General features: G+C 43.2%; 1 protein-coding gene across 1 annotated transcript; it reads left to right on the top strand.

Moving 5' to 3' along the window:
- Positions 1–1397: 1397 nt before the first annotated feature.
- Positions 1398–18765, top strand: LOC110535747 (solute carrier family 2, facilitated glucose transporter member 11-like). Its single transcript, XM_021620974.2, has 12 exons — positions 1398–1735; positions 2296–2394; positions 3246–3406; positions 3577–3701; positions 3863–3992; positions 4106–4254; positions 4817–5004; positions 13654–13764; positions 16117–16218; positions 16889–16964; positions 17096–17223; positions 17641–18765. Exons 1-12 carry the CDS (start codon positions 1667–1669, stop codon positions 17836–17838), a joined length of 1536 nt encoding a protein of 511 aa, XP_021476649.1. The 5' UTR covers positions 1398–1666; the 3' UTR covers positions 17839–18765.
- Positions 18766–20632: the final 1867 nt, after the last annotated feature.

The raw sequence follows: 20632 nt of genomic DNA, 5'->3' as shown, positions 1-20632 counted from the left end.
GATTTTTGCTCACCGTTCTTGTGATAATTTTGACCCCACGGGGTGAGATCTTGCGTGGAGCCCCAGATCGAGGGAGATTATCAGTGGTCTTGTATGTCTTCCATTTCCTAATAATTGCTCCCACAGTTGATTTCTTCAAACCAAGCTGCTTACCTATTGCAGATTCAGTCTTCCCAGCCTGGTGCAGGTCTACAATTTTGTTTCTGGTGTCCTTTGACAGCTCTTTGGTCTTGGCCATAGTGGAGTTTGGAGTGTGACTGTTTGAGGTTGTGGACAGGTGTCTTTTATACTGATAACAAGTTCAAACAGGTGCCATTAATACAGGTAACGAGTGGAGGACAGAGAAGCCTCTTAAAGAAGAAGTTACAGGTCTTTGAGAGCCAGAAATCTTGCTTGTTTGTAGGTGACCAAATACTTATTTTCCACCAGAATTTGCAAATAAATTCATTACAATGTGATTTTCTGGATTTTTTTTCTCATTTTGTCTGTCATAGTTGAAGTGTACCTATGATGAAAATTACAGGCCTCTCTCATCTTTTTAAGTGGGTGAACTTGCACAATTGGTGGCTGATTAAATACTTTTTTGCCCCACTGTATACCGTAGGTCTAGTGAAAGGTCTGTAGTCCCTAGGCTCTATAGGCTATAGTCAATAAACTGAAGAAAGAGGTTTCAGTTTTTTTCCATTGTGAAAATTAATGTAGAAATGGAAATCATTGAAATTCTAGCAATGGCATGTAGCCTATCCGGAAACAGTGGAATGACCATCCTGCTGACCAAGAAGGGGCTTATGAGCTTTTCTGGTCACTTGACTTCACAAACAATGAGGTCTTTATAATCAAAAAGGAAAATTGCCACACTGATGACCATAAAATAGGTCAAATCCAATAACTCAATATACCTCTTCTTCGTTTTCGTGCATGGTTTTCAAATAAGACCTGGGCTATACCTTTGAAATTGCACCTTTCATAGGCCTACTGATAGCACAGAGTAACCTAAAGTAATGCTGTCAAGAGTTCATTAAACACCTTCATACAAGTGATAATAACACAGCCTAGGCTACAATGGAATCATCACACCTACAACTAGTATGGGTGTGACCAGACCATAAATAGCCCAGGTTTAATCCATAAGTAGGCTGCAGTTGCTTTACTTGAATAAATAGTGCCTTTTTATTTGTTGGGCTCAATGAATGAAATTCAAAATGGATAGCAATGAAGTGTCTGCAGATTTAAAGAAAGAGGTAGGCCTTTTATTCATGTGAAAGGTAAAAATAGCCTACTGCTTGATGAAGATATCCGCACAAAATGTATTATCTGTAACCGATGTGTGATAGAGAAATGTGTTTCATGGCATATTTAATAGTTACTGTGTCTAAAGAGTGCAGAGTTTCCCACTCGTAAAAAAGAGAGAAGTCTGTAATGCAATGTTATGCTCCGATGAGGAGACACTGGGTCATCCAAGGAACAACTGATCAATTGTATTATCCTCACCATATTTATGGCGCAGCCCGACCACATCCTCGAAAGGCACTCCACTTGAGGATGAGTGGTCTACATTAGCCTAGGAGAGAGCAACTTTTGCACTTTGCCTTTGGCTAGACAGAAAAACCTGTGTACAATCTGAAGTTGGACATACTGTAAGATAAAACAAAAAGCAGGACTCAAAATGACTAAAGGAGATACGGAATATCAATTTTTGCTTGAAGGCAGCAAAGAAACAAAAAAGAAAATTAAGGTATGCATAATAATTATAGTAATAATAATAATAATAATAATAATAATAATAATAATGAAGAAGAAGAAGTGTTATTGCTATATTAGTAATAATAACAACCGTGATAACACATGTATTGTCATTATTATTATTGGTGTTGTTGTTATTATTATTATCATTAGTGTGAATTATAAGTTATATTTAATCAATGCTAAATAATAAATACATGTATTATACTGCATATCTTGTTTTAAACTAACTAAGCCCACTGTTTTTGGTGTCCTTCACCTGCAAACAGGGACTCCAATTATTACAAAGTTATTTAAAGAAACCAATAGCCTATTTCATTGTCTACACTTGGCTATTGTAATTATTAACCTAAGCTAAAAATATATTTGATATGTATTTGTGCCTCATTTGAACGTCTAACAGCTATCTAATAGCAAAATATGACCGTGATTGGGCTACACCCGTGAGAGTTATCCTTTTTCTGTTCAATGCTGAAAGTTGAAAAGTACAGCACAGAATCTGAACGTACCATCTGATGCTAAACCACCAATTATGTGTGTTATTGGTTTCAGCGTCCGAACAAATCCCTTCTACTGGCAGTTTGTGCAGCTTGCATTGGAGGAACCTTTCAATATGGTTATAATATTTCAGTCATCAATGCCCCCACCAAGGTAAGACATTATGGTCAATATGTGTCTACTTAAAAAAAAAGGGGGGGGGGGGGGGGGGGGTCTGAAGTTGCTACATCCATTTTGGGACTTAATTAAGGATATGGACCTACTTATTCCTTAAGAATGTAACTTGTAAATGCCCCTTAGTTCAACTGCTGTACCCCGTCACAACCCAAAATGTGAGATTATTTTATTCCAATGTTTGTAGACAAAGTACATGTAAACACTGTATAGCCTTAAAACATGGTTTAAACTATCATTTGTATGTCGTTGATGGTCAGCCGTTGCATCAATAGCTCTGTCTATGAATTTGAGCTTGGTTACATTTATCCAGACCCCTCCCTCAGCTTTTTACTGAAACAGTGGAGGGTTATTACATTTTGTCATTGTTTCAACCGCAGATTGCTCCTTTAAGTTTAATATACCTAGATGGCTAAATAGAACATGTTTTGGTGTTATTGAATTCATGAGAAGATGATACTGACATCGGATAATCATTTGTAGTCTGTCCTCATTAAACCATGTCTGTGTGTTCAGAAATCAGTCCGTCTAAGCAGTCACACACAGCCCTGGAGGCTCCATGTAAATCTTAGGGCACATTTACAAGGGAATCATGACAACAGCAAAAAATAACACTTACGAGCATGTAACATGGAACCCTTTTGAGTAAAAAGAGATTAATTCTACCATGCCATTTCAGTATTGTGCAATTGCTGTGTGTTGGTACATTTCTCACACACATTCAGAGGTATAATACGTTCTTAAGTTATGCAAATTACGATTCCATTTCAGCTGTGAGCAGTGCATCTGCTTTTCAAGGCTATGTTGAGTTAGGGGTGCTTTTTTCCCAGTCTGTGCAGAATTTCATCAACCAAACCTGGCTGGAGCGCTATGATGAGGACATCTCAGAGCAATACCTCACTCTCCTGTGGTCCAACATCGTGTCCATTTTCACAATAGGAGGATTCATTGGAGCAACTATAGGTGGAACACTGGCCATTCGATTTGGGAGGTATAAAGAAGTGTTTTGTTAATAATGGCTTGAATCCTCATTTGGATATTTGTGTTTACACATAGGCTATTACTGTTTTGGCAATAGCCATTAGACTGCATGCATTCTTTCCCGCCAAACAAGGCACTTTCAATACAAGTTTAATTAACGGCAATTATTCTGTGTCAAAGAAAGGGGACACTAATGATGAACAACGCATTTGCCTTACTGGCTGCTCTGTTGATGGGCCTGAGCTACCCCACTGGATTATTTGAACTGCTCATCGTTGGACGATTTTTCACAGGAGTAAATGCGGGTAAATATGTTAGTGCGTTAGTCAAGGGAAGTGTTGACATCAGTAGTTTGCAGTCTTTATTTCTTAGCTGGATGTGTTGAAAAATGTATATTTATTGAAGGTTTTGTCTTGTCTGTAAGTTAATGTGCCACACTTTGTTCTAATAATATGCTGATTGCCAGGTATCGGCATATGCGTTCAGCCACTGTATCTGGGGGAAATCGCCCCAAGGGCACTTCGTGGTGCCATGGCAATGGGGACTTCTATTTTCATCACCGGGGGCATCCTTACTGGACAGGTGATTGGGCTTAAGTAAGTTTAGATCATCCTGGACTATTGCCTACTAACTTCCAGAGTACTTTGAAATGAAGACTGCGCATAACGTCTTGTGTAGGTTCCTATAATGAGTGTCTATGATCCTGCAGGGAGCTCCTCGGTAAAGAAGAACACTGGCCCATCCTGCTCTGCACCACCTGTATCCCAGCGTTCCTGCAGCTCCTCATACTGCCCTGGTTCCCAGAGAGCCCTCGCTACCTGTTGATCGACAGAGGGGATGACGTTGGATGTAGAAAAGGTATGTTCCAATCACATGTCAAAATATCTACCATAATATCTACCACATAAGGACTGACAACAGTCATCGTGCTGAAAACTATTGGGACAGAAAACAGTTGTTTTAGCGAAAAAGCAGGATCCAAGTCTGCAAACCTAAATTGTAACGTAACCTACGATCATTCATCTAAAAAAAGAGAGCCGACCTGTGTCACTCCATACCTGAACATTGATTTGACATGATGGAAAGTTTGGAGGGGGTGATGATTCTTCCTTTATCTGAGATTAGAAGGGACGGGAAACATAAATTATACAAATCTTTCCCCTTGAGAGACATACTGGGTCAAGCACATGACTGCAGTGCATACTGTAACAGCAAGTTACACTGCGAATAGGCAATGTCTCTCATTAGTCACACAATCCTTGCTAATCAAATAAATACCTCTGTGTATCCCACTGTGTCTGTCTGCTTTGGTTTTGTTACGCTGGCTGGGTGGATTCCTGTTATGAGTGTGAGGGATAATAAATGAAGCGTGGAGTGGAAAGAGACCATGTGAGCTGTGTCTTGTGTTTCCTGTGGACAGCGATGAAGCAACTCCACGGCACGGATAACTTTGATCGTGAGCGGGAGGACATGGAGAGGGAGAGGGTCAACGCCATTGGCATTAAACCCAAGAAGCCGTGGCAGCTGTTCATGGACCGCAGCCTCCGCTGGCAAGTCCTCACCATCATCCTGCTCAACGCTGCCCAGCAGCTCAACGGCATCAACGCTGTATGTTAGCAACAGACCACATTTCCACACATGACCCTATGTCCCCTCGGGGGTGCAACGTTTATCAGTATGAACTCAAATCAGAAGAAGTTGGTTTAAATGTACAATATTCCATTCACAGAATTCTCATGTTAAATTAATATACCTGCAGGACATACAGATTGTTATAGGGCATACACGGTGGCGGATCTAGCTTGTATGGCTCCCTGGGCGACCCCCCCCCCCCCCCTCTTTTATTCTCTGTTCTGAACGTACTAGACGACCAGTTCTTTTAGCCTTTAGCCGTACCCTTATCCTACTCCTCCTCTGTTCCTTGGGTGATGTGTAGGTTAACACTTCCATTCCCCAGGCGCTCTCATTTCTTGACTTCTGTAACCGTAAAAGCCTTGGTTTCATGCATGTTAACATTAGAAGCCTCCTCCCTAAGTTTGTTTTATTCACTGCCCTAGCACACTCTGCCAACCCGGATGTCCTAGCCGTGTCTGAATCTTGGATTAGGAAGACCACCAAAAACCTTTCCATCCCTAACTATAACATTTTCTGACAAGATAGAACTGCCAAAGGGGGCGAGTTCTGTCTTACTATCCAGGTCAGTGCCCAAACAATTTGAGCTTCTACTTTTAAAAGTCCACCTCTCCAGAAACAAGTCTCTTACCGTTGCCGCTTGCTATAGACCACCTGCCCCCAGCTGTGCCCTGGACACCATATGTGAATTGATTTCCCCCCATCTATCTTCAGAGCTCGTGCTGTTAGGTGACCTAAACTAGGACATGCTTAACACTCCGGCCATCCTACAATCTAAGCTTGATGCTCTCAATCTCACACAAATGATCAATGAACCCACCAGGTACAACCCCAAATCTGTAAACACGGGCACCCTCAATGATATCATCCTAACCAACCTGCCCTCCAAATACACCTCTGCTGTCTTCAACCAGGATCTAAGCGATCACTGCCTCATTGCCTGCGTCCGTAATGGGTCTGCGGTCAAGCAACTACCCCTCACCACTGTCAAACGCTCCCTAAAACACTTCAGCGAGCAGGCCTTTCTAATCGACCTGACCCGGGTATCCTGGAAGGATATAGACCTCATTCCGTCAGTAGAGGATGCCTGGTTATTATTTAAAAGTGCTTTCCTCACCATCTTAAATAAGCATGCCCCATTCAAAAAATTTAGAACCAGGAACAGATATAGCCCTTGTTTCACTCCAGACCTGACTGCCCTCGACCAGCACAAAAACATCCTGTGGCGTACTGCAGTAGCATCGAATAGCCCCGCGATATGCAACGTTTCAGGGAAGTTAGGAACCAATATACACAGGCAGTTAGGAAAGCAAAGGCTAGCTTTATCAAACAGAAATTTGCATCCTGTAGCACTAACTCCAAAAATGTATGGGACACTGTAAAGTCCATGGAGAATAAGAGCACCTCCTCCCAGCTGCCCACTGCACTGAGGCTAGGAAACATTGTCACCAACGATAAATCCGCGATAATTGAGAATTTCAATAAGCATTTTTACACGGCTGGCCATGCTTTCCACCTGGCTACCCCTACCCCGGTCAACAGCCCTGCACCACTCACTGCAACTTGCCCAAGCCTCCCCCATTTCTCCTTCACCCAAAACCAGAAAACTGATGTTCTGATAGAGCTGCAAAATCTGGACCCCTACAAATCAAATCAAATCAAATGTATTTGTCACATACACATGGTTAGCAGATGTTAATGCGAGTGTAGCGAAATGCTTGTGCTTCTAGTTCTGACAATGCAGTAATAACCAACGAGTAATCTAACTAACAATTCCAAAACTACTACCTTATACACACAAGTGTAAAGGGATAAAGAATATGTACATAAAGATATATTAATGAGTGATGGTACAGAGCGGCATAGGCAAGATGCAGTAGATGGTATCGAGTACAGTATATACATATGAGATGAGTATGTAAACAAAGTGGCATAGTTTAAAGTGGCTAGTGATACATGTATTACATAAAGATGCAGTAGATGATATAGAGTACAGTATATACGTATACATATGAGATGAATAATGTAGGGTATGTAAACATTATATTAAGTAGCATTATTTAAAGTGGCTAGTGATATATTTAACATAAATTCCCATCCATTCCCATTATTAAAGTGGCTGGAGTTGAGTCGGTGTGTTGGCAGCAGCCACTCAATGTTAGTGGTGGCTGTTTAACAGTCTGATGGCCTTGAGATAGAAGCTGTTTTTCAGTCTCTCGGTCCCAGCTTTGATGCACCTGTACTGACCTCGCCTTCTGGATGATCGCGGGGTGAACAGGCAGTGGCTCGGGTGGTTGTTGTCCTTGATGATCTTTATGGCCTTCCTGTGACATCGGGTGGTGTAGGTGTCCTGGAGGGCAGGCAGTTTGCCCCCGGTGATGCGTTGTGCAGACCTCACTACCCTCTGGAGAGCCTTACGGTTGTGGGCGGGGCAGTTGCCGTACCAGGCGGTGATACAGCCCGACAGGATGCTCTCGATTGTGCATCTGTAGAAGTTTGTGAGTGCTTTTGGTGACAAGCCAAATTTCTTCAGCCTCCTGAGGTTGTGGGTGAACCAATTCAGTTTGTCTGTGATGTGTACACCGAGGAACTTAAAACTTACTACCCTCTCCACTACTGTCCCATCGATGTGGATAGGGGGGTGTTCCCTCTGCTGTTTCCTGAAGTCCACAATCATCTCCTTAGTTTTGTTGACGTTGAGTGTGAGGTTATTTTCCTGACACCACACTCCGAGGGCCCTCACCTCCTCCCTGTAGGCCGTCTCGTCGTTGTTGGTAATCAAGCCTACCACTGTTGTGTCGTCCGCAAACTTGATGATTGAGTTGGAGGCGTGCGTGGCCACGCAGTTGTGGGTGAACAGGGAGTACAGGAGAGGGCTCAGAACGCACCCTTGTGGGGCCCCAGTGTTGAGGATCAGCGGGGTGGAGATGTTGTTACCTATCCTCACCACCTGGGGGCGGCCCGTCAGGAAGTCCAGTACCCAGTTGCACAGGGCGGGGTCGAGACCCAGGGTCTCGAGCTTGATGACGAGTTTGGAGGGTACTATGGTGTTAAATGCTGAGCTGTAGATGAACAGAATTCTCACATAGGTATTCCTCTTGTCCAGATGGGTTAGGGCAGTGTGCAGTGTGGTTGAGATTGCATCGTCTGTGGACCTATTTGGGCGGTAAGCAAATTGGAGTGGGTCTAGGGTGTCAGGTAGGGTGGAGGTGATATGGTCCTTGACTAGTCTCTCAAAGCACTTCATGATGACGGAAGTTAGTGCTACGGGCGGTAGTCGTTTAGTTCAGTTACCTTAGATTTCTTGGGAACAGGAACAATGGTGGCCCTCTTGAAGCATGTGGGAACAGCAGACTGGGATAAGGATTGATTGAATATGTCCGTAAACACACCAGCCAGCTGGTCTGCGCATGCTCTGAGGGCGCGGCTGAGGATGCCGTCTGGGCCTGCAGCCTTGCGAGGGTTAACACGTTTAAATGTTTTACTCACCTCGGCTGCAGTGAAGGAGAGTCCGCATGTTTTGGTTGCGGGCCGTGTCAGTGGCACTGTATTGTCCTCAAAGCGGGCAAAAAAGTGATTTAGTCTGCCTGGGAGCAAGGCATCCTGGTCCGTGACTGGGCTGGTTTTCTTTTTGTAATCCGTGATTGACTGTAGACCCTGCCACATACCTCTTGTGTCTGAGCCGTTGAATTGCGATTCTACTTTGTCTCTATACTGACACTTAGCTTGTTTGATTGCCTTGCGGAGGGAATAGCTACACTGTTTGTATTCGGTCATGTTTCTGGTCACCTTGCCCTGATTAAAAGCAGTGGTTCGCGCTTTCAGTTTCAAGCGAATGCTGCCATCAATCCACGGTTTCTGGTTTGGGAATGTTTTAATCGCTGCTATGGGAACGACATCTTCAACGCACGTTCTAATGACCTCGCTCACCGAATCAGCGTATTCGTCAATGTTGTTGTTTGACGCAATACGAAACATATCCCAGTCCACGTGATGGAAGCAGTCTTGGAGCGTGGAATCAGATTGGTCGGACCAGCGTTGAACAGACCTCAGTGCGGGAGCTTCTTGTTTTAGCTTCTGGCTGCAGGCAGGGAGCAACAAAATGGAGTCGTGGTCAGCTTTTCCGAAAGGAGGGCGGGGGAGGGCCTTATATGCGTCGCGGAAGTTAGAATAGCAATGATCCAAGGTTTTACCAGCCCTGGTTGCGCAATCAATATGCTGATACAATTTAGGGAGTCTTGTTTTCAGATTAGCCTTGTTAAAATCCCCAGCTACAATGAATGCAGCCTCAGGATATGTGGATTCCAGTTTGCAAAGAGTCAAATAAAGTTTGTTCAGAGCCATCGATGTGTCTGCTTGGGGGGGAATATATACGGCTGTGATTATAATCGAAGAGAATTCCCTTGGCAGATAATGCGGTCGACATTTGATTGTGAGGATTTCTAAATCAGGTGAACAGAAGGACTTGAGTTCCTGTATGTTGTTGTGACCACACCATGTCTCGTTAACCATAAAGCATACGCCCCCGCCCCTCTTCTTACCAGAAAGATGTTTGTTTCTGTCGGCGCGATGCGTTGGGAAACCAGCTGGCTGCACCGACTCCGATAGCGTCTCTCGAGTGAGCCATGTTTCCGTGAAGCAAAGAACGTTACAGTCTCTGATGTCCCTCCGGAATTCTACCCTTGCTCGGATTTCATCAACCTTGTTGTCAAGAGACTGGACATTGGCGAGAAGTATGCTAGGGAGTGTTGCGCGATGTGCCCGTCTCCGGAGTCTGACCAGAAGACCGCTTCGTTTCCCTCTTTTACGAAGTCGTTGTTTTGGGTCGCCGGCTGGGATCCATTCCGTTGTCCTAGGTGAAAGGCAGAACACAGGATCCGCTTTGCGAAAGTTCTATTCTTGGTCGTACTGATGGTGAGTTGACGCTGCTCTTAGATTCAGATTACTGGCTTGTTCAACCTATCGTCCGAGATCCCCAAAGATTGGAAAGCTGCCGCGGTCATCCCCCTCTACAAAGGGGGAGACCCTCTTGACCCAAACTGCTACAGACCTATATCTATCCTACCCTGCCTTTCTAAGTTCTTCGAAAGCAGACAGTTCACCGACCATTTAGAATCCCACCGTACCTTCTCCACTATGCAATCTGATTTCCGAGCTGGTCATGGGTTCACCTCAAGCCACGCTCAAGGTCCTAAACGATATCATAACCACCAAGACACAATACTGTGCAGCTCTATTCATCGACCTGGCCAAGGCTTTCGTCTCTGTTAATCACCACATTCTTATCAACAGCCTTGGTTTCTCAAATGACTGCCTCGCCTGGTTCACCAACTACTTCTCTGACAGAGTTCAGTGTGTCAAATCGGAGGGCCTGTTGTCCGGACCTCTGGCAGGCTCTATGGGGGTGCCACAGGGTTCAATTCTCAGGCCAACTCTTTTCTCTGTATACATCAATGATGTTGCTCTCGCTGCTGGTGATTCTCTGATCCACCTCTACGCAGACGACACCACTCTGTATACTTCTGGCCCTTCTTTGGACATTGTGTTAACTAACCTCCAGACAAGCTTCAATGCCATACAACTCTCCTTCTGTGGCCTCCAACTGCTCTTAAATGCAAGCAAAACTAAATGCATGCTCTTCAACTGATCGCTGCCCACACCTACCCAGCCATCCAGCATCACTACTCTGGACGGTTCTGACTTAGAATATGTAGACAACTACAAATACCTAGGTGTCTGGTTAGACTGTAAACTCTCCTTCCAGACTCACATTAAGCATCTCCAATCCAAAATTAAATCTAGAATCAGCTTCTATTTCGCAACAAAGCATCCTTCACTCATGCTGCCAAACATACCCTAGTAAAACTGACTATCCTACCGATCCTTGACTTCGGCAATGTCATTTACAAAATAGCCTCCAACACTCTACTCAGTAAATTGGATGCAGTCTATCACAGTGCCATCCGTATTGTCACCAAAGCCCCATATACTACCCACCACTGCGACCTGTATGCTCTGGTTTGCTGGCCCTTGCTTCATATCCGTCACCAAACCCACTGGCTCCAGGTCATCTATAAGTCGTTGCTAGGCAAAGCCCTGTCTTATCTCAGCTCACTGGTTACCATAGCAGAACCCAACCGCAGCACGCGCTCCAGCAGGTATAATTCCCTGGTCACCCCCAAAGCCAATTCCTCCTTTGGACGCCTTTCCTTCCAGTTCTCTGCTGCCAATGACTGGAACGAACTTCAAAAATCACTGAAGCTGGAGATATATCTCCCTCTCTAGCTTTAAGCATCAGCTGTCAGAGCAGCTCACAGATCACTGCACCTGTACATAGCCAATCCAACTAGCCTATCCATCACCATAGTGCTTCTACACCTGCATTGCTTGCTGTTTGGGGTTTTAGGCTGGGTTTCTGTACAGCACTTTGAGATATCAGCTGATGTAAGAAGGTCTATAAAATACATTTGATTTGATATTGTTATATATTTCATGTATTTTACTCCTTTGCGCCCCAGTACCACTACTTGCACACTCATCTTCTGCACATCTATCACCCCAGTGTTTAATTTGCCATACTGTAATAATTTTGCCACTATGGCCTATTTATTGCCTCACTCATCTCATTTGCACACACTGTATATAGACTTTCTCTATTCTATTATTGACTGTATGTTTGTTTATTCCATGTGTAACTCTGTGTTGTTGTTTGTGTCGCGCTGCTTTGCTTTATCTTGGCCAGGTCACAGTTGTAAATGAGAACTTGTTCTCAACTAGCCTACCTGGTTAAATAAAGGTGAAATAAAATAAATAAATTAAATAAAAAAAGTTGGTTAGGACATCTACTTTGTGGTACCTTCAGATGTCACACAAAGTAGATTATGACACACAAAGTAGATTATTTCACTTAAATTTTTCACATCATTCACTCTATCACAATTCCAGTGGGTCAGAAGTTTACATACACTAAGTTGACTGTGACTTTAAACAGCTTGGAAAATTGCAGAAAATTATGTCATGGCTTTAGAAGCTTCTGATAGGATAATTGACATCATTTGAGTCAATTGGAGGAGTATATGTGTATGTATTTCAAAGCCTACCTTCAAACTCAGTGCCTCTTTGCTTGAAATCATGGGAAAATCAAAAGAAATCAGCCAAGACCTCCGAAAAAATTGTAGACCTCTACAAGTCTGGTTCATCCTTGGGAGCGATTTCCAAACGCCTGAAGGTACCACGTTCATCTGTACAAACAATAGTACGCAAGTATAAACACCATTGGACCACGCAGCCGTCATACCGCTCAGGAAGGAGACACGTTCTGTCTCCTAGAGATGAACGTACTTTGGTGCGAAAAGTGCAAATCAATCCCAGAACAACAGCAAAGGACCTTGTGAAGATGCTGGAGGAAACAGGTACAAAAGTATCTATATCCACAGTAAAATTAGTCCTATATCGACATAACCTGATAGGCCGCTCAGCAAGGAAGAAGCCACTGCTCCAAAACGGCCATAAAAAAACAGGCTATGGTTTGCAACTGCACATGGGGACAAAGATCATGATCTTTGGTGAAATGTCCTCTGGTCTGATGAAACAAAAATAGAACTGTTTGGCCATAATGATCATCGCTATGTTTGGAGGAAAAAGGGGGAGGCTTGCAAGCCGAAGAATACCATCCCAACCGTGAAGCACGGCGGTGGCAACATCATGTTGTGGTGGTGCTTTGCTGCAGGAGGGACTGGTGCACTTCACGAAATAGATGGCATCATGAGGAATGGAAAATGATGTGGATATATTGAAGAAACATCTCAAGACATCAGTCAGGAAGTTAAAGCTTGGTCGCAAATGGGTCTTCCAAATGGACAATGACCCCAAGCGTACTTCCAAAGTTGTGGCAAAATGGCTTAAGGACAACAAAGTCAAGGTATTGGAGTGGCCATCACAAAGCCCTGACCTCAATCCTATAGAAAATTTGTGGGCAGAACTGAAAAAGCGTGTGCGAGCAAGGAGGCCTATAAACCTGACTGAGTTACACCAGCTCTGTCAAGAGGAATGGGCCAAAAATCACCCAACTTATTGTGGGAAATTGTGGAAGGCCACCTGAAACATTTGACCCAAGTTAAACAATTTAAAGGCAATGCTACAAAATACTAATTGACTGTATGTAAACTTCTGACCCGCTGGGAATGTGATGAAATACATAAAAGCTGAAATAAACCATTCTCTCTACTATTATTCTGACATTTCACATTCTTAATATAAAGTGGTGATCCTAACTGACCTAAGACAGGGAATTTTTACTAGGATTAAATGTCAGGAATTGTGAAAGACTGAGTTTAAATGTATTTGGCTAAGGTGTATGTAAACTTCCGACTTCAACTGTGATATGATATGTAATACACCAGGTATAGGCAACTGGCTGCCGCCCCCCTTTTGTAGGCTTGCGGATCAACTCCCCCCAACAAAATTTTACTTAGGGCCCCAAAAGGCTAGGGCTCGTTCTGACTGCATGATGAGTTCAGATTTGAGCTCACCCCCATCAAACTTGTCCATCCCTGTTATACACTATAGGGTATAATGTGAAGGACCGGGGTTTCATTTTGTTTTCTATTACTCTCTCTCTTGCAGATTTATTTTTATACAGATTATGTGTTTGAGGAGGCCGGAATTCCAGATGTCAACATACCCTACGTAACTGTGGGCACAGGAGCCTGTGAATGCCTCACTGCCCTTACCTGTGTGAGTGTCAACTATTGGTCATAGTACATACAGTACCATTTAACAGTAGGTAGTTTTTCATAGTTTTTCTTTATTTTTACTATTTTCTACATTGTATTATAATAGTGAAGACATCAAAACTATGAAATAACACATATGGAATCATGTAGTAACCAAAAACGTGTTAAACAAATCAAAACATATTTGGGATTTTAGATTCTTCAAAGTAGCCACCTTTTGCCTTGATGACAGCTTTGCACACTCTTTGCATTCTCTCAACCAGCTTGATGAGGTATTCACCTGGAATGCTTTTCCAACAGTCTTGAAGGAGTTCCCACATGCTGAGCACTTGTTGGCTGCTTTTCATTCACTCTGCGGTCCAACTCATCCCAAACTATCTCAATTGGGTTGAGGTTGGGTGATTGTGGAGTCCAGGTCATCTGATGCAGCACTCCATCACTCTCCTTCTTGGCCAAATAGCCCTTACACAGCCTGGAGGTGTGTTTGGGTCATTGTCCTGTTGAAAAACAAATGATAGTCCAATTAAGTGCAAACCAGATTGGATGGTGTATCGCTGCAGAATGCTGTGGTAGCCTTGCTGGTTCTGTGTGCCTTGAATTCTAAATAAATCACAGACAGTATCACCAGCAAATTACCCCCACACCATCACACCTCCTCCTCCATGCTTCATGGTGGAAGCACACACACAGTTGGAACCAAAAATCTCAAATTTGGACTCAGACCAAAGGACAAATTTCCACCGGTCTAATGTCCATTGCTTGTGTTTCTTGGCCCGAGCAAGTCTCTTCTTCTTATTGGTGTCCTTTAGTAGTGGTTTCTTTGCAGCAAGTCAACCATGAAGGCCTGATTCACGCAGTCTCATCTGAACAGTTGATGTTGAGATGTGTCTGTTACTTGAACTCTGTGAAGCATTTATTTGGGCTGCAATTTCTGAGGCTGGTAACTCTACTGAACTTATCCTCTGGGTCTTCCTTTCCTGTGGTGGTCCTCATGAGAGCCAGTTTCATCATAGTGCTTGATGGTTTTTGTGACTGCACTTGAAGAAACTTTCAAAGGATTTGACATTTTTCAGATTGACTGACCTTCATGTCTTAAAGTAATGATGGACTGTTGTTTCTCTTTGCTTATTTGAGCTGTTCTTGCTACAATATGGACTTGGTCTGTTACCAAATAGGGTTATCTTCTGTATACCACCCCTACCTTGTCACAACTGAGTGGCTCAAACGCATTACTTAATTCACTTTTAAACAAGGCACACCTGTTAATTTAAATGCATTCCAGGTGACTACTTGTCACATATACTGTCCCTCATGCTCATGATGGCGCACACCTGTCACCATCGTTACACTCACCAGCGCGTCATCAGACTCACCTGGACTCCATCACCTCCTTGATTACCTTCCCTACATATGTCACTCCCTTTGGTTCCTTCCCCAGGTGTTATTATTTCAGTTTCATGTCTGTGTGCTCTTCGTGTTTCTTATTTTGTATTATGTTCCATTTATTAAATATTCACTCCCTGTAATTGCTTCGCGACTCTCAGCGCACTCGTTACACTAGCTGGTTGAGAGAATGTCAAGTGTGCAAAGCTGTCATCAAGGCAAAGGGTGGCTACTTTGAAGAGTTTCAAATATAAAATATATTTAGATTCATTTAACACTTTTTTTTGGGGTTATTACATGATGCCATGTGTTATTTCATAGTTTTGATGTCTTCACTACGATTCTACAATGTAGAAAATAGTCAAAATAAAGAAGAATCCTGGAATGAGTAGGTGTGTCAACTTTTGACTGGTACTGTATATTTCCAAGTATTTAGTAGCATGCATGGAGTCCATCGTAGAGCGGAAATGTCATACAACCCCATGCCTCTGCATGGATTTATGAGTCTTTTAGAATCTTCGTTAATGACTGATCGCTAATTTCATCATGTTATGCTGGTATGACAGTACTGTTCTCATTGAATGCTCTGCTATGATTTACGTTACTATTCATCGAGTGGACTAACATATTTAAGATGTGTTGACTACAGCTGTAGGATCTTAATCCTGCAGCAACAGGAAATGTGAATTATGTGGATTTATAATTCATGGACATTTTTGTAGGAGTTGATACATTTTTCGTAAGGGAAATCAAGTCTGAAATTTTAAAGTCGAAATTACAAACTTCAGAAGCCTTTAAAACCCTCAAATACACTACAGGTTTTAAATGTCCTGCATTAAAGGAAAATTATCTTGCAACAGGTTAATCAAATTAATATCCTACATCTGTAGGTTATTTTAACTCCGATCTTATATTTCTCCACGATCTTATTCTTCTGCTGGTATGCCATATGAGATGCTGTGTCTTTCAGGGCATGCTGATCGAAACTCTGGGACGAAAGGTGCTTATCATCGGAGGGTACACCCTAATGGCTTTCTGGTGCATTTGCTTCACTCTGACCCTCACCTTCCAAGTAAAGTATCTTTGATCTAACAATTCCATTTCAGTCTCTTATTAATCAGAATAAGAGACCCGTGTTGCACTTAAGTTATGGTTGATTAAACCAACCCTTAAAAAAGGCGCAATGTCGCCATTTGTATCTCAATATCAAATCATTTCTGGGTAACAAGCCCCAGTGCAGTCAAAAATGTGATTTTCCTGTGTTTTATATATATTTCCACACTATGAGGTTGGAATAATACGGTGACATTTGAAAAATGAGGATAATGAATGCCCTTTTGGTGTAAGAGTCGTTTGAAAAGACCGCCTGAAATGTTAGGCTGTTTTGGTGGAATGGAGTTTAGGCCTGCCTGGTCACATCACCCGGCAGTAAATTAGTTAATAGACCAATAAAAAAGAAAGTTCAAAACCTCTCCGCCAATAACAGATAGTTTTCAGTTTTCCACTCCACACTCTCAGACAGTCCTAGCAAAATTATTGCTTTAGAAATTGCTCTATGCTAAGAAGCTATTTTTGTTTCTTTTTGACAATTGCAATTGAAAACAATCACAGTAAGGTACTTAATTGTTACCCATAAATGATTTGATATTGAGATAAAAATGGCTGCACTGTGCCTTTGGCTGGCCACTTTGAGAGCACTAGTTTTCTATGATCGAATTGTTGTCTTCTTTCGTTGAACGCAGGGAGCAGGCGTATGGATGCCTTATCTTAGCATGGGATGCGTCTTTGCTTTCATACTCAGCTTTGGCTTGGGGCCAGGTAACCGACAGAACTTACTTATCGCTCATTTATGCCAGTATTGCCAAACTTTGGGTGATCTGGCAACAATATTATTATCTGATTATAAATGTATTTGAAACTAACACTATACCTTCGCTTTGTCCTTGGAGGTGGGGTGACAAACATCTTGACCACCGAGTTATTCACACAAACCAGTCGGCCTGCCGCGTACATGATCGGAGGGTCCGTGAACTGGCTCAGCTTCTTCGTCATTGGCATGGTGTTTCCATTTATTGTGGTAGGTTCCAAGTGTTTGCATCCGTGGTACTTAACCTTTAAATGAAGGAGTATGGTTAGTGTCGCAGCTGTCTAAGGCACTGCATCTCAGTGCAAGAGGCGTCACTACAGTCCCTGGTTCGAATCCAGGCTGTATCACACCCGGCCATGATTAGGAGTCCCATAGGGCGGCGCACAATTGGCCCAGCGTCATCCGGGTATGGCCAGGGTAGGCTGTCATTGTAAATAAGAATTTGTTCTTAACTGACTTGCCTAGTTAAATAAAGGTTAAATAAAAAAGACAAATACATTGTGTAACAGTAGGTTATACAATACTAGAGTAGTTTGATCCGTACTGTCGATTGATATAAAATTAGGAGAGGTGGCTGTTTTGAGAGCTGGTTCTAGATGGGTTTGGTCTGCTCTTTTACCTCCACAGACTAAGTTGCAGCAGTACTGTTTCCTGGTGTTCTTGGTGATATCTGTCTTGGTGGCTGTATACATATTCCTGGTAGTCCCTGAGACCAAGAACAAAACCTTCCTGGAGATCCATACCGAGTTCCAGTCCGGAGATAAGAGGAAGGCTTCAAACGCAGATGACGGCCCAAGGACAACATTGTTGTCAACCCCTCTGTGAAACACAGCTCCCGTGTTTGCTGAAAGGACTTGTCAAACTTGTACCACATTACTTATTATTCAACAACTGGCAGTGCTATGAATATCTCATTGCCATATTGATACAAAGTTCCAGAATATGTGTTCTTTGTCAGGGATTGTGAAGTGTAGACATTATAGTAATTGGAACACAGGTAACAACAAAATGAACTAGGTACTGTTAAAGGGATACTCTGGGATGTTGGCAATGAGGCCGTTTATCTACTTCCCCAGAGTCAGATGAACTCGGGGGTACCATTTTTATGTGTCTGTGTGCAGTTTAACGGAAATTGCTAACTAGTGCTAGCGTAATTGCTAAAAAAACGTTAGCGCAATGACTTAAAGTCTATGGGTATCTGCTAGCAGATACCATAGACTTCCAGACATTATGCTAATCCAGAAATTATGCTAATCTGACTCTGGGGAAGTAGATAAAAGGTCTCAAAGCCAAAATCCTTAAGTATGCCTTTAATGTTGCTGATAAGTCCAGATCAATGATTTATATACAGTATGCATGAGATTTACATTTGACATTTTATTCATTTAGCGGACACTCTTATTCAGAGCGACTTACAGTTAGTGTATTTTCCTCAATAATGTAGCTATCAGCAAAGTCAGAGCTAGTAAGGGGGGAAAAAGTAGTGTAAGTATTTGTTCACAAAAGGCTGTTTTTGGGGGGGGAGGGGGGTGTCGGGGTGAGAGGGTCGGTGCTGTAGGATTATTTAAGATATTCTTCGAAGAGGTAGGGTTTTAGATGTTTTCTAACGATGGACAGAGACTGCTGTCATAGCTTCAGGGGGAAGCTGGTTCCACCTTTGGGGTGCCAGGACAGAGAAGAGTAGAATGGTCTTGTAGTGGATGCGAGCTTCGACTGGAAGCCAGGGGAGTCTGTGGAGGAGCAGGGTGACATGGAAGAACTTTGGAAGGTTGAACACCAGGCGGGCTGCAGTGTTCTGGATAAGTTGCAGGGGTTTGATGGCACAAGCAGGGAGCCAACCAACAGCTAGTTGCAGTAGTCCAGATGGGAGATGACAAGTGCCTGGATTAGGACCTGCACCACTTCCTGTGTGAAGCAGGGTCGTACTCTATGGCCGTTATAGAGCATGAATCTACAGGAGTGAGTCACTGCTTTGATGTTTGCAGAGAACGAAAGGGTGTTGTCCAGTGTCCCACCAAGGTTCTTTGCACTCTTGGAGGGAGTCAAGCGTGATGGAGAGGACTTGGAGCGGGCAGGCCATCCCCGGGAGGAAGAGCAGCTCCATCTTGTCGAGGTTGAGCTTGAGGTGGTGGGCCAACATCCAAGCTGAGATATCGGCCAGGCTTGCAGAGATGCGTGTCGCCACCTGGGTGTCATGAGAAGGAGAGTAGTAGCTCAGTGTCATCCGCATAGCAATGATAGAGAGACCATTTGCGGATATGACAGAGCCGAGTTACTTAGTTTATAGTGAGAAAAGGAAAGGGCCTAGAACCGAGCCCTTTGGACACCAGTCGTGAGTATGTGGTGAAAACACAGATCCTCTCCACGAGCGGGCAGGTTGTTGGGCGGTCCAGGGAGGAAAGAAAGCGGTCAAGGTGTAGGGTAGCTCTATATGTGTGGGACCATTGGACTCAATAGGCTGAGTAAATGAGGAGTGGATGTCGTCAACCTTCTTTTCAAAGTGGTTAACAAAGTCGTCCGCGGAGAGGGAGGAAGAAGGGGGAGGGGTGAAGGATTAAGGAGGGAGGAGAAGGTGGAAAGTAGTTTCCTAGTGTTAGAGGCAAAAGCTTGAAATTTAGAGTGATAGAAAGTGGCTTTAGCAGCGGGTACAGAGGAAGAGAAGGTAGAAAAGAGGGAATGAAAGGATGATAGGTCCTCCAGAAGTTTAATTTTCCTCCATTTCTGCTCAGCTGCCCACAGCCCTGTTCTATAAGCTCGCAATGAGTTACTCAGTTACTCATCCTCTCTTTCCTTCCTCGAATAACTCTGAAGATGAACTCGGCAGAACCATCTTAGTTTTGCGACGTGACCACCGCTGACACAACCATCGCTGTCACACCCGCCACTGACACGACTGCCGCTGAGGAAACAAATGGCTGATAGGGGACGCTGTTTTGAAGCCAACTCCATCTTGGCACTCCCCCACCATTGTATAAAATATTTTAGAGGCTATATAAATGCATTTATTAATGTCTACATTTGTTTTTTCCATGTTTATTCTATTAGGCCCAGTAGTCGAAAACGTGATTTTCCTGTGTTTTACATATTTTTCCACACTATGATGTTTGAATAATTCAGGGTAAAGAGGAAGGAAAATTCCATAACGGGTATAGATACAAATAAAATAAGTTACTACAGAAATTGAGGGATACATTTTATATTGAAAATACAGATGGAGATATATATTCCATGTGAATTAAAACAAGAAACCTAATATATTCCTTGTCAATTAAAACAAGAAACTGATGCACCCCATGCTCAGTCTGTGCTTCATGCTTGCTGCTATATATACAGACATTTGCAAAGCTGTGATCTCAACTGATATCTCACAAACTAATGGTCAATTTTCGTAAAAGTACATTCTGAGAATGAGCCCCGTCCTGTTCATGCATACCTATCGCACTGACAAAAGTCAACCTGCAAGTACGTCACAGCTAAAGATGGTAAAGTACAAGCTGAATGACTACCAGTCGGCGGGTACTTTCTGCCATGTGCCCGGAAACTCTCCCCTAGGTCGTTCGTGGAAAAACTTAGTTCTCATTTAAAAGCCTAGTAATCACGCCTTTGTAATATTCGCATG

Source organism: Oncorhynchus mykiss, chromosome 11, assembly GCF_013265735.2.
Source record: "Oncorhynchus mykiss isolate Arlee chromosome 11, USDA_OmykA_1.1, whole genome shotgun sequence".
NCBI lineage: Eukaryota > Metazoa > Chordata > Actinopteri > Salmoniformes > Salmonidae > Oncorhynchus > Oncorhynchus mykiss.
This window is presented reverse-complemented; position numbering and strand designations above follow the sequence as displayed.